Source organism: Hyposmocoma kahamanoa, unplaced genomic scaffold (assembly GCF_003589595.1).
Source record: "Hyposmocoma kahamanoa isolate Upper Pololo Valley unplaced genomic scaffold, ASM358959v1 62, whole genome shotgun sequence".
Classification (NCBI taxonomy): domain Eukaryota; kingdom Metazoa; phylum Arthropoda; class Insecta; order Lepidoptera; family Cosmopterigidae; genus Hyposmocoma; species Hyposmocoma kahamanoa.
The window spans coordinates 7,882,348-7,897,904 of record NW_020653850.1 but is presented as its reverse complement, the minus strand read 5'-3'; the positions used below and the strand labels follow the sequence as shown (position 1 = coordinate 7,897,904).

General features: G+C 35.0%; 1 protein-coding gene across 5 annotated transcripts in view; it reads left to right on the top strand.

Moving 5' to 3' along the window:
• Positions 1-12,421, top strand: part of LOC113229413 (monocarboxylate transporter 4) — a 75,445-nt gene extending 63,024 nt beyond the window's left edge. For 4 of the 5 annotated variants that reach the window (XM_026462985.1, XM_026462987.1, XM_026462984.1 and 1 more), the window contains 6 exons: positions 2,465-2,684; positions 3,562-3,740; positions 4,435-4,578; positions 5,731-5,809; positions 6,312-6,543; positions 7,608-12,421. In XM_026462985.1, coding sequence (XP_026318770.1) covers positions 2,465-2,684; positions 3,562-3,740; positions 4,435-4,578; positions 5,731-5,809; positions 6,312-6,543; positions 7,608-7,815 — 1,062 coding nt within the window. In that variant the 3' untranslated portion in view covers positions 7,816-12,421. The remainder of the gene's footprint in view (positions 1-2,464; positions 2,685-3,561; positions 3,741-4,434; positions 4,579-5,730; positions 5,810-6,311; positions 6,544-7,607) is intronic. The other variant, XM_026462988.1, reaches the window with a different exon arrangement.
• Positions 12,422-15,557: the final 3,136 nt, after the last annotated feature.

Here is a 15,557-nt window from a genome sequence, read left to right as displayed (position 1 = left end):
CGACGTCTTGTAGCTTACCGTGCCAGACCCTATACCAACTAAGCCACGGAACGAACCATCGGACCTCACGAATTTTTCTATGTGCTTGCGTCGTGTCTTTGTATTTGGTTTTTCAACGACTTTTTAGTCGTAACGCCTATATCTATGAGAAATCTATAAAATATTTATCATCCAGTTAGTACCTTTGCAGCTACCAGGCCTGGCGAAAGATGTCGCTGTTCACTGCATTTTAAATTTTTATTGAATTAATATTCAATTATTTTTGTAAAATTACTCCACTAGTTTGTTATAATAATAAATACAAAGATCGAACACTCACTTTCCGGAATGAATTTAAAAAAATATTATAATTGGTCAAAAATGAATTTATTGTTTTTCAAAATATTCTCCGTTAGCGTTGATGCAGTTTTTCATACGAATGAACCAATTTTGAAAACATTTATGCTACTCCTCCGTGACAATCTCTGAAACATATTTTTCATACTCTTCGACAGCCTCTCCAGGTGATGAAACTCGTTGACCGCGTAACTGGTTCGTAATTTTTGGGAATAAATAAAATCACAAGGTGCCAGGTCGGGACTGCACCCGGGATGGCCCATAAGGTCAACGTTGTTCACCTTCAAACATTCATTTGTCTGTCTGGCCGTGTGAGAACTGGCATTATCGTGGTGCAAGATGATACGGCGTTTACGGTTATTTTTACGGAGTTTGTCAATAACTTCCGGCAAACAAATGATCATGAACCAATTACTATTCACGGTACAACGATTCTCCAAAGTAGCCACGTGTCCAGTTTTATTAAAAAAAGAAGCAATCATCCGTTTAGAGACACTTTACACGCGCGCCACTTTGGTTGGTTTCGGCTCATCTCGAAAGACCCATACGCTCGATTGCTGCTTTGTTTTGGGATCGTAACTATGAAATCCATGTTTCGTCACCTGTTACTATGTCCCACACTAAATTTGACGCCCCTTCGTTGAATCTGGTAAGCATGGCATTGCACCAAATGACGCGATCCGTTTTTTTGCGCCTCAATCAAATTATGTAGAATCCACCGAGAGCACACAGCTTTTTCACACCCAAATGTTTGTGTAGTATTGATTGTATTTGACTCATGCCTACGCCTAAAGATGCCCGAATCTCATGGTATGTCACTTGCCTGTCTGTTTTGATCATACGGCGCACATTGTTTATGTAAGTGGCCAGTTCCGGAAACTTATAGTACGTCTATTTCACTCTTATGAATTCATTGTTCCTTGCAATCTGTTGGGCATATATTTATAGAAGTTAATTAGGCGAAAAGTTTCACAAAAAACATTTTGTGGCATTTCTAGCGAAAGGAGGAAAGGCCTTGAAACTCTTGTAAGGAGTCTTGCCAAATTGCACTGCGGCTGGACGCAGTCCAAATATGTATTTCTGTTGGCGATCATTACCTGTGACGGGTGAAACAAAGAGTATTATGGTGGTAATACCTATTGGTGTCAAGGCTTTAAGAAGGAAATGACTAAGTGTTATTTTCGTATGATGATTTGTCTTATTGCGTATAGATTTGAACACTGATAAAAACATTGTAAACATTATCGTGGCAATTATAAGTGAAGAAAAAGTTATATATAGAAGTGAAAAAAAATGTAATATACATATATTGTTGAAAATCTTATCTAAAGCCATACACGCTCAGGATACCAAACACGCACTTAGCAGAAAACTCAACGCGAAAACGCAATCTTAGGACGACGTGCAGATTGTAGTACGCAGAGTTATCCCGTAATGGCGGTACTTTTTTGTCACAGGTAATATTCTCCAGGAGTGATTAGGCACTACCACTATTTTCTGTGGCGCTAAAAATAATAAAATTGCAATACTGATGTTTTAAATTTAGAATGAAATCTGTAACCTTCTAAGACCCAGCAAACTACAATAAGGATATGCTAAACGCTCAATGTATAGCATGTACTAAATATAATGCAATTCTTTAGGCCTAAACAAGTATGCCCTCAGTTTTGTATGAAAAACGTGTTTTTCTAGATATATTTTCTAGACATTTTTCTAGTCTTGTAAAATATAAAGCGCTAAATTTGAATGCGATATTTTCATTATAAACTACACTGGACGCTTACATGATCACAAGAACAATATTCTCTGTTCACCACATATTATATAGATTTTGATATACACGGGGTCCTTAGGTCATACTCCTCCGTATGTTTCTACTTAAGTTTTTGTTTATAGTGACCTTCCCCACCGACCTTCAGGGTATACGAGAAGGGTACTATAACCTGTGCAAGCAAGATTGCACAGGGATCTTATGAGGCAGGTCCTGACCCTAGGTCATCCAGTTTACATAGACTTCATCCGGTTCTCAAAAGCCTAGTGGCTAGCCTTAAGTGAGCTGCCCCGGGTGCATGGGGCCTTAGGCTAAGGTAAAAAATTCTTATCTGATCTTACTTTCTCTCATTTCCAGGGTGACGGCGACAGCGTAATGTTTACCTCAAAGATCTCCGTCGCTGGTCCCAAAGAGCCTTCCCGTATGGTGCGGCCTATGTCTCGCAAGGACATATTCTACTCGGGCTCAGTGCTCAATCTACCTCAGTACCAGAGTCAGAAGTCACTACAGGGATATCGTAATTCGGTGCTAAGTCTGCCGCAGAGTCGACAGACCGGGGATTTAGAACGAGCAGAACGTGAGTAGGAATTATCATTGACAAAGTAACTTTTAAAAAATCGAGTTCTTAGGTTTTCGCGATTGTTACACATAGGAAATGAAACTATTTTTCCGGATTTAAATCGCGTATATTTGTTTTTTCAAACAAATCGACGTTTCGGGCCCTTTACAGGTTGACTGTCAACCGTGACAATGGGACCTGTAAAGGGCCCGAAACGTCGGTTTGTTTGAAAAAATAAATATACGCGATTTAAATCCGGAAAAATAGTTTCATTTCCTATTTAAAAAAATCGTTGAATGCAGTATTATCTACGTTTAAAGATAGATAATGTCTCTATGAAGCAAAATATTTACTTTCTATCCATATGGCATGGTCGTGCGACCGCTTGTATAGTAATTAAAAAAAAACTAATACGCTTATAATGTCTTTTTTACGATCAATACGATACCGAAATAATGGCAATCCCAATTACACATCTAAGATTTAAATTGTTGGGTAATAATGAAATAAAGTACACTCAACCACAGGTAATACTATGTAGCTATAACCGTAACATCTGACGGTTATAGCTGGCTGACTCATCAGTCATTTTCAGGTTTTGCAGTGCCCCTCAGAGTTTTGAATCGCAAATATCTGAGGGGCATTGCCACTGCGTCCGTCACCCGAGACAAGTTGACAAGTCCCATGTGCTTGTAATTTCAACAGCACCCTTGCCCTTCAAAACCGGAACACAATAATACTCACATTACTGCATGGCGGCAGAAATAGGTAAAATGGCAGTAATTCCATGAACGAACTCGTTCTCTACCTAATTTCGGTGGCTAAATTCGAATTCAATTGAATACACAAGATGAATATTGATACTAATCTTTATTATATCCGTTTCTATTTACAGAATACGACCTATGCCCATGCTTGGCGTTACCGAACTCGTTCAAGTCTGCTCTGGCCACAATGTTGGATGTCAGTCTGTTGAGAGACCCTGCCTTCATGCTTATTGGAGTATCTAATGTATTCGGCATGGCCGGGCTTTATGTGCCGTTTGTTTACATTGTGGACGCTGCTCAACGGAGTGTAAGTCAGTTTTGGAATATATGCAATTGCGAATAGGGTTTAAAATAAAAATAATAAATTATTGTGGACACTTGCGTTCATAGTTGTTAGTGACTTTAATGGTAGCTAACAATTTAATTTAGTAAATTTTAAATTTGGGTTGGTGAATGCTGCGATAAAATAATAATAAGTACAACAATATAAATTAACTTTAATCGTTATTTATGAGTACTAAAAGTATTCGTACAAGACGGCAGCACATCAAGCTACACATTGACGGATCTTGTTCCGTTGCAGTAGAGGCAATATTCGAACAAAACTTGATGTGATGAAATTGTTTCCATCTACCACGCAAAGGGCCCGGGTGTGATTCCCGGGCTGGGAGAAATATAGGCCGGTTCTGTTCGAAGTGCATATCGTCGCCTTAGAGTGAAAACCTCGCGTACGCGTTTTCACATAGTTAGTTTTTACTGATTTAAAAAAAAAAAACTTCTATACTTGCTCAGACATATTAGTAAAGTAATATAGTATCTGAAATAGGTATAATTTAACTAATTAAAACACATTTTTTTTCTTCGTCCAGAATAATTACATGGAAATCACATACGAGGTTTTTACTCTTAGACGGCGATAAGTAGATTTAATTTCGTTACTTATAGATTGGTAATTTCGTGCGCATTAATATGTTTGTAACCCATTTCTTTATACGTTTCAGGGCGTAGAAGCCAACCAGGCATCGTTCCTGCTGTCGATAGTGGGTATCACGAACACGATCGGTCGTATCGCCTGCGGCTGGATCGCCGACTTCCCGTGGGTTGACTCTTTGTTGCTCAACAATATCTGCCTCGTTATCGCTACGGTAAGAAATTAATATTAGAAATAGCCACGAAACAATGAAGAAGTAGTCACTTTGTAATTCCGCAATTCTTTTTGTAATTTTTAGGTTATATATATGTATGTAGCACCAAACATATTAATTGAAACGAAAAAAAATTTGCAAAATGCTTTTTGTATTTTTCGTACCGTACATTTTGTGCGGCAGCCACGTTAAGTTTGTGTAAAAAGTCGGTCATAGCAGTGTATGCACTTCTTGACATGACTGTACAAATTAATAAGTACTTAAATTAGAGACTTAGGGTATTATAGAACTCTACTCAATGCTCAAGTCAGGATTGCACTGGAAACATAAGCACTGGAAATACGACCCTAATGGCAGGGACTTAAGTATGATTTCGAGTGGTCGAGTGGTCGAGTGGTTCGAGTGGTATGACCCTTAGGGTCGTATTCCAGAACTCTACTCAATGCTCAAGTCAGGATCTGAGTATGATTTCAAGCACTGGAGATACGACCCTAAGAATTTAAAATCAGTAAATTTTCAGTTATTCATTAATAACTTCTAGTAGCAGTATTAGAGCTCTTTGTGAAAGAGTTCGTCCAGGGAAGTACTGCCACTTTACCTATTTCCGCCGCCAAGCGGTAATGTGAGCATTACTGTGTTTCGGTTTTGAACGTTCAGGGTGCTGGACAGATTGCAGACACATAGAACTTGTCAATTTATGTCTCAGGGTGACGGGTGCAGTGGCAGTGCCCTTAAGATTTTTGAAATTTAAAGCTCTGAGTGGCTCTGCAAGTGTTGTGTGTCACTTACTACCAGGCGAATGACTTATTTCTCTCGTCACTTGGTATTTATAAAAAAAAACAAAAGACAAAATACAATCCGCCGTAGTCATTGGCAACTAAGCTGTAGTTATTTACTCATTTTATCTTAGAGGGCACAAACTGCTTATTCTACAACATAATAGAAATAAAAATAACAATAGTAAACATACGGTTCCCTTCTAGTAGAAGTCGAGTTGAATAAGAATTCAAAATTATTACTATTATTGATAAGAATTATTTCAAGCAAGCAAATTACAAAACAAATATATGTTTGAAATTTTATATGCACAAGTAGTAAAATCATGGTCATTTAGTGACGGTGTTTGTGTATTCATACCTATGTTTGTTACAGATAGCTGTTGGGGTTACGCCTTTTTGTGTTTCTTACGCTAGCTTCATAGTAGTTGCCATTGCATTCGGTATTGCCATATGTAAGTATAGTATACACATTTTGATCAGCTAATGTTTAACCCTCGACTCTATAAATTACTTTATAACACGCAGTCCGTTTATATTGATACTTTCGCCCCTATGTAACCCTCTTGAATGTGCCTTAGCAGACTAAGCTTATTAATATCTTCTTTATTGCACTAAACAAACGCAAAAGAAGTATTAATTACACAAAAGTGACCAAAGTTAGGCTGATCTCTAGAAAAGGATTTCTTCCAGTCAACCCAAAACACGAAGAACAAATTTCATAAGCCGGCAACAGCGTGAAAGAGAGACAGACGGATAAATATAATAAATGAACAGATAAATAAAAAAACATCGATACTTACATAAGTAGTATAAACACAGATTATAGGCATATAATATATAACGTTTTATATCTTGCTGATAAAACGTTCTATAATCTAAAATGCTGATAGGTAATTTATTGTTAATCAATAATGGAGTAGAATAATAATAATGTGACCTGTTTTCTTTTCACAGCTGGCTATATCTCCCTCACTTCCATAATCCTCGTGGACCTGCTGGGGCTGGACAAGTTGACGAATGCCTTCGGGTTGCTGATCCTGTTTCGTGGCGCGGCGGCCATGGTTGGCTCCCCCCTCGCCGGGGCGGTCTTCGACGCGACTAAGTCATATGATGCCTCCTTCTATATGGCGGCCGCTTTCTTCCTCGCTTCCGCGCTCACTTCGTTTGCTGCGCCTTTGTTCCGCAGGTAAGTTATTACTTACAATATACAAAAAAAAGTATTGCACCTTGTTTTTTTTAAAAAAAAAAATCTTGTTATAATTAATTAATCACATCGTAAGGTCGGCTGACTCGATGTGTAGCTCAGTTGGTAGAGCAGTGGACTTAATTTCATATACAGACACAGATTCGAGTCCTGTTAGATGGAAGGAACTTTTCTTTGTGTTCGATCTTTGTATTAATAATTATAACAAACTATACTTTGTCCAACGATTTATTATTTTAGACATAAGCATGCCTATGAAGTTCAACAATTATTGATAGACAACCATAGACAAAAAAGTGCAGTCCTTCAAGGACGCTGTTTTTTAGTGCATCACTACATACTCTTGGGGTCGGATAATTTGATCGAGCCGACAGATTATGAAAAGAAGATTATTCGTTGTATAGGTTTTAGTACCTGTCTAATAAATTATAATTAAAATTAATGACTTAAAAATATTTATAATAAATTGTAAGTGATTATTATAATGCATTATTCCCACGCGCAAAATAGGCGCCTTGACGTCGAGTTGCGGACACCAGCCCGTTACACCAAGTACCAAGTATAATGAATTATTATCCATGTGCACTGGAATCATTACTTGAATCCTCTGTAACATTAATTATTAATTTATTGTGAATGTGATCCGGTCACATTCACGATTAAAATTTCTTCATGAATAAAATGTAAGTGATTGTAATAAGAAATCGAATCGGTAACGCATTAGGACATCACTAATTAGTTAGTACTCGAGCTGTGAAAAGTAAAATAAACGGTTGGACGGAGTACAGTCGAGTAATTTCACGGAAAATAAATTAATATCATGATAATTAATAAAATCAGTAATATTCTTTAGTTTTATATCTCTACATTGTAAATTAATTAAAATCATTAAGTTTATTGCTCCATTAGTAACATGCGGTTTCATTTAATGAATTAAGTAGTACACTAGATTAGGCGTAACATAAGTGAACTTTAAAATGGTCCTGTACTGAAAAGTGTAAATTACATACTGTATTTATTATACAGTTTAAATTTCGCAATTTCAGGAAACATGAAGAAATTCAGCACCCAATAGACGTGCTGACCCCCATAGATGAGGACCTCGAAGAAGGCGACGAAGAAGACCCCGACGACACACCAATAACAATGGGCGCCCATATTGCCACGCGCCCTCCCGCCATCACCGAGACCGCCGCCTCTCCCTCCGACCCTCCTTCTTATGATGAGGTCTCGCAGCGGGAAAGTGTGCTCTAGATACGTCACTGTAAGGTACATAGTTCTATGATTGCGGAATAATAATCAAAGGAGTCTTATATAGTTGGTTTGAATAGTTGGTATACATTTCTTATGGAAGAAAAAAGCTCTCTCAACTTTTTTTAAATGAAATTGAGTTATTTCAAACACGCAAATTACACTTAAATACGCGCAGTTTTGTTTTTAGATACTTGGTAATCTATCAAATCTTAGATAAGATTCTTCGATTTTCTCGAACAGTAAACTCTTTTTCTGTATATTGCGTAACTATAATTTATATATTTCCTAATATTAATACAAAGACTTGAGAAACTTGGCTAATTAAGACTTCTTAGGTTCAAACTACTAAATTGTTAGTTGCGAAGAATTACAATGCTTTAATATGGAAGCAAAAAAGGATGGAGTCGTCAATCCTGTTTTAATGTAGCCTTACTAGTACGGCGGCTTTGTCTTCCAATTTGCCGCTTATTGATTATCGAATTTACAGTCGATTTCATTAATATCGATTTCTTTGAATGTATAGGATCAAATGAATTCGCTACGAATTGCATCCCATGTGAGACGCCGAGTTAGCGCCAGTTTGAAAGGGACAAATTTATCGGAATAAGCTCAGTACTATATAATATTTCAACCTGCTTCGACAAATTCTAGCCTCGTTGTACTGCTAGATTAGTCATGCTGAATTTGGGTAGTTATTTTACACCTAAAATTAGAAATTATGGTGTGAGGAAAGTGATGCGAGTGTATGACATTTTAGTGCCTTGATTATAATTTAAACGTGATAGCGAAATAACCGAATATAAGTATTATAAGTCATTGATGATATCGACTGTACATCTTTACTACAAGCTAAGTCTTTACCACAACGTCATTTATATCAAATTACTGGATCTCATTCATACTGACGGCGTTGCCTTTAAGACAACTTGTAAATAATATAATAGTGGTAGAACTGGACGGAATAATTATTGTATACTTGAAATAATGTATAAAATTTAACTCGGAGTAATTGAAAGGAACTAATTTTTTAGAACATGAATATACATGTGTAGAACATTTAGCAGTTACCATTTTAAATAATGAGGTATATAATAATTTATGGCAAATAATATTATATGTAATTGCCCAGAAATGACTGCCAGCAATATGTGTACATATTTATTTTGCTTTGTATTTAATACCTGTTTATTTAAACGTGCCATATAAAGGGGCACATTCAATGGTGAATTTGCTGGACAACCGAGAGAGACGGAACCAAGGGAAGCAACGACATCGTTGACGAAGAAAAATTCGTGTAATTATTTAAAAAAGTAATTTTAATTACATAGTTACAAGATGTCACTAATTGTCACTAGTGTCAAGTTGAACGATGTGAGACGAAATTATAGACATTACTGCCATAATATTTCCATCATTATAGTTACTTACGATCACAAGACTTTTATCCCATTTTTTCGACTAACATTCAAGACAGTTACAGTTTACTTAGTCTTGTTCATCCAACAACACAAAAAAAAAAAATTGTCAGTGAATGGTACCGATTATTGTGTCATCATACCTTTGTCTTGTGGTGTTAACTACCAAATCGGTATACTTACTGCGAGCTGTAATTTTTAACTAAGAATTGATACGAATGTTTTATTCTCAAAAACTCCATATATCAGCATAATGTACTTAGGGAAACGTACTTAGACCCAAGTGATTTAAAAAAAATGTTTCGTTGGTGTTGTTTGCGTCCACGGATTTTATTTTCCTATTTACGGGTGGTAGACTACAGCTGTGCCTGGTGACAAGCGATGGAAGTCGTGGTCTGGCTTGATATCTGTGGTATAGCCATTATGTTAAACTTACGGGCTGGTTGTATGTTGCACTTAAATGCTTGGTCGTGGAGAGTAGCGGCATCCGAGCAACGGTTCTGAGCGAATCGACTGTAGGTACTAAGGGCCCAAGTAGTACGATAGCTATTTATGAAAGTTTGTTCCCTGACCTCGACTGAATGCAAGGGAGCGACGACCATAAAGGAACTAGGCGTGTTTGTACCGCCACACAACAAATTATTTGCGCAGAATTTATTTTCCGTGCAATCTATCGAGCTGTGCGAATGGTAATTCTGGATTTCACGCTCAAGATTGCTCGTGTTAGGAGAACTCTCGTCGCTTTGGCGACGCATTTGCGTCAGCTGTTAGCGCCGAACCATGGACAGCCTGGAATTAATTCAATCATGGTATTACAAGATATAAAACCGCCCGCTCCTTTCCGTCGTAGAACGTTAATTCCGCCGAAGCGTTTTCCTTCTACGTTCATTATGATTTATGATACAGCAAAGGCCTGGAAGTCTTTGCCGGGTTCTGTATTGCCCTAACAATATAACCTGAATATTTTTTTATCAGAGCGAACTGGTACCTTTTAGGCGTGCAATGTACCGTTCACGTTTACATCTCCATGTATCGTCAGGTGAGATGTACAAATGTAAGTAATCTTGCAAAATTAGGAAATGCTCGTTTAGCAATCATTGATTTCAAGTATTTGACAATAAGTCTGACAAAGACTATTAAGTACTTACTCGTTTAAAAAATCGATGTTTATTGATTTTACGTATACCTTTTGTGTAAATAGTAGATATTAGTTAATGCACTTTTGTACATACATACACTGAAATAGGTAGGGTGGTTCCAATTACTATCACGTCTTAAAATATTCCTGTTTTAATCTTAACTTCTATCTATTTTTTTTGCACTGTATTGATTAAAAGTTCCGAAACGATAATGAGTAAAAAACATTTACAAACAAAGAGTACTTACTTGTTGCCAATTTCTCACAACATTCTTTCTATTATTGTTGTATATACTCGTACGTACTTATATGAATACAACTTAATATCAATAATTATCACAACACAAATTGATGCTGTTTCTGAATAATCAATCCTCCGTTTTACACGTACAATTACCTAATTTCCCTGGTCTATATGATTACCGTATTCCGCAAAATAAACATTTTCTAATCTATTAAAATTAAGTAGTGTGCACTTTTCGAACATACTTTTTAATCTGATAATTAAGTGTCTTGGAAATACCATGTAGTATGTCATGCCTTTCCAAAATTGCTAGGATAAGTAACAATTTTTCGAGCTTGGCTTTTTTCATACTATTCTTTGAGAGAGATGTTTCTGGAACTGATTTTACTGGACGATGCACTTTATATTCACTTGATAACGATATATTGTGATGAACGTTATGGGGATTTTTGTCTCTGAGAGGTAGTAGGCATGTTAAGTACAATATGAACCGTAAAGGAAGTAATTTATATAAAATTAAATTCAATGTATATTTAGGAGTTTCTCAATCTATCGTGTGCCATTGAAAGAACAACCTTCTGTAAATAAGTGATACTGATAAGTAAATAAGTATTTTAATGTAGACAAGAAGCAACGCAGTCAATTTTCTGTGCATCATTTAATACCAAATATTTTACTCATAATACAGGTGCATCTTTAATAAATCCAGACAAACTTAAGAAGATGATTGTGACAAAAACAAACACTGCAATAAAAAAGAAATTGCGGTATTTCTAAAAGGAGTTAGAAATTGTTTTCACTTTACATATTCTCGCAAAAATTGTTTGTTTTTATGTGCACCGTTACATTCTTAATTTGTGTGATGGTCGAAGATACACCCTGTACTATGGGTATAATCGAAACAAGTTGTACACTTGCCATTCTTGTAGAATGTAAATATTATAACGCAGAGTATAACACCGTATATTTTTGTCATATATATTTTTCTGTCAATGAATTGCATAATTTAGTTATAAGTAAATTTAGTCTAACTAATGGATGTATAGAAACGTGAAGTGTAGATTTAAAAGTATTATGTGATAATGATGATAAAACGGAAAAACTATTAAAAAATTTAATTTTTTTGTTACAGCCTGTAACTTTATAATGATGAAATAATCGTATATAATCAATGAGTTAAAGTATTTACGAATATTTTCTTTATAAGGTTTAATATAAACTGAGTTATAAATTGTATAAAATGTATTATTATTGGAAAGAGTTATTGTGTAATGTTACTGTTGTTATAGCTTTATGTAAAAACCAAAAGTGTTATTATGTTTTTAAGAAAGAATAAATTATAGGACTTAAAGTTGACATGTATTGAAGTTATCGAGAGTAGTTTAAGCATTGTAAATAATTTTATAGTTGCGTTTGAGTTTTGCATGTAACTTTTTATTTTTTTTTTCATTTAATAATCCAGTTTTGTAATGTGCTTCAATAGCTCAGTACTTATAAGAAGTGTTTCAACCACATTTTTAATATGTTTCTAACGTTATTGTTAGAGTAAAATAACAATTGTGACAGTGTTTAAACACTCTCTTTGTACTCGAAAAAACTTAATATATTTTGAACAAAAGTTCAGAGTATAATTAAAAATAGTAATTACTAAATATTGAATGTATCGACCTGACAAGCAATGAAATGTTCTATATATATCAACAAATAATAACAAAATTCTCAATTAATGTATTTTTTTATTCAGTATTGGTTTGAAGTATTTTTTCTTTCGTTTTTAGAATGTGTATAAAGGTAAACATGCGATTGAATAAATTAAGGAGTCTATTCATTAATATATAATGATTATTTTTCTATGGAACGACTCCTAAGCTATGGAAAAATTGAATGAATTTTTTTCAAGTGTTTGCACGACTTGAAATACGCACTTTATTTACTTTAAACACAGTTCAATGCTTTGCTAAAGTATTTCGTAAACAGCTGAACATTTTAAAAGTCATGATTTCCTATGATATATCAACTTTACAATCGTAACGATAACAGTGTACAATATCTTTAGTAGATTACCACTTAGCAGGGCTAATGTAATAAGAAATGTGGCGTGATTTTTTTTATTTAGTTCCTTTTAAGTGTCAATTAAAGTTTAGCGCAGACGGGATAGACAGAGTACGTGAATTATTACCTTATTCAACATTTTGTTGTACCATTTCTTTTGGCTCACTTCAAAAATTATCTAAATATTTTCTAGAACTAAAATGAATATCAAGCTATTCGTAGACAGCTCGCCGTCTGCATAAGGCCTATATAAAGTGACGAAGGGGTTACTTGTTAAAGTTTTAAAACATGATAGAACGCTGCGCTTGCGAGGCAACCAATGCTTATATTGTTGACAGTCCACCGAACCTTTTGTAAATAACAGATTCATTAAATGATTAATGATGACTGACATGGATCTTTTAATTTCTCTATCCACTAATTTATAAATCTATTAATTATTTGTATCCAAAACGGTTTGGCAACGTTGCATCGTTCCATCACACACTTCAAATTGATTCACTTATAGTAAATAATGGTAACGTTGCTAGGTAGCAAGTTTTATAATAGCGGTTAGAAAAATACTTTGTGTATTTGTCTATTTAGTGGCTCTTTGTAGAAAACAAATACGACCTTGTGCCGTAATTCGCCACACACGCACACGAAAGGAGCATACATTATCACAAAGAATGCAGAATTTAGATACGTGAACACTTTGCTCCTAGATTTTGCATTGATTGTATGGCCATAATTACAGCTACGATAAAGTTTGACTTTATCATTCAAATTAGTATTAACCTTTGTTAAATAATATATATAAATGTTGCGCTTTATTCGATATTATCCAAGTAGGTAAGTATAACATATTCAAGACGTGTAGTTCAAATTTCTGCTACACCTTCACGACTACGAAGAAATTGGTACATTACGATAGCTCGAAAAAACTTTTCCTTACACGCTTACATGAAACTGATTAGGTACAATTATATATAATAATTTGTACCTTCCGTAAGTCTATTATATTGAAAAGTATATCGACAATCCGGTGACAGTAAAGAACTACTTATCTAGGAAAACAACATGAAGACTTTTTGTTGTTTTTCTTTTCTAATAGTTATTAGGTGTATACGGCGACTGCAGTCTTTCTTTAAACCTTTGTTATCTATTTACATTGCATTGAGCGAAACATATAAAACGGAAGCAGGCTTTCTCTTGCTCAGTGTAGATATTTAACACGACAAGACAAGGATGGTGGACTTGGATATTGTTGCTATTTAGCTTATTTGTGAAACAGAAGAAGATCAGAAAAAGGAAAAGAGATATTTGTGTTCATGATTCATAATGAACACAAATCATGACGAAACGAAGATTTTTCGACAATATTGAACGTTTTGCAAAGATTTCTATGAGATCTTTATTTTTTATCATTATTATGAAATGGGCTTTGATAAGTTAGTGTATAATACGGCCACATATAATTTAGACTTTTTACATAACACAAACAATATTGATTTTGCACCAAATAGGTCAACTTTCCATCAGTTATCAGTAGTTATCATCTATTTCGTAAACGCATGACGTCGCACTGCAGCTGCGGAATTCCCGCGAATGCGCGAGCATTTCTGGAAATGCGCGGGCATTCCTGAGCATGCGCGAAGTTTGTAAGTTACACAATTGAACATAAAGTTCATTATGCTATGTACGATATCGTTACAAAATTCATTTTTCATCATTTCGTGCCGTTTTGCCGCAATGTTGTGAATTGAGCATTGAAGAGTATTAAGTAAAAGACCAAAACTCTTAAATTTTTAGTTGTATAGGACTGGCTTCTGGAAAAATAACCCACTATACCGCCTTCATTACCTTGGTTTGCCCAGAATATTTCATTGTTATTTAAGATTCTAATAAATTTACTCTTGGCGCTTGGAGAGCTCAGACTTGACAAAAATACTAGTATTTACAACTCCGGAAGGATATTATTGGCTGTAGAACACCTATAAAAAAATGATTATGAAAAAGAAAAGAAAAATGACAATTAGATTGGCAGTGTAGCTCAATCACCTAAGCCTGTCCCAAACTTAGACTTTTTTTTCCATCCTCTAAGTCCCGAAAGACGATAATTATATTTAAACTTCCTTTATTTTTTCCATCCTCAAGATTTAAACTATAGGAAGACTATAGGTATGTTAAGAAAGAACGGATCGTGTTTAAAATCAAGGCATTCATGTTGTATAGTATAGCTAGTACACCTTATCTATGTACGTATACGTATATTATTAAAATACATAATTAAATCTTTTACCACATTGGTACAATATTTTCTCTTTCATCAGACGATGATTAATTCGAACAAATATCTCGTGGAATGTTTGGATTGTCTTATCTCATGGAAATTACTGACAGGACGAGTTCATACATGTATATTTTATCAAAATGGTCATTAATTGTAACTATTTATTTATATTGGTGCAAAGTACCGTATCGCCCCAATTTAGTAGCGTCGCTTATGTTAAGGATAATGTGGCATTTCGAGGAAACAAAGTTTTGCTTGATTGTCTGTTAAATGTATTCACTTGTGATCAAGTCACTGTGTGTTTGGTTCATCGCGGACATTATTCTATGGAAATCAGATTTCCCTGGCAAATATTGGTAGTATGATTTTATTATGATGCTTTTAAGGAATCATACCGTACATAATATCTAAGTAAATAGAAATTTGTTAAAAAGTAGATTTGTTTGCAAGGATAGTAACAAACACACGTGGCATAAATAAATCGATGAGCATGTAAAAAAATATTGGGTCCCTTTAAAAATGTCTGATTGACCGCGCTTGTTTTATATTGAGACTAATTTCTGTGTATGTTTTCATGAAATTGCATTGGTTTGTGTTTTAATTGGAATAAATTTTATCACC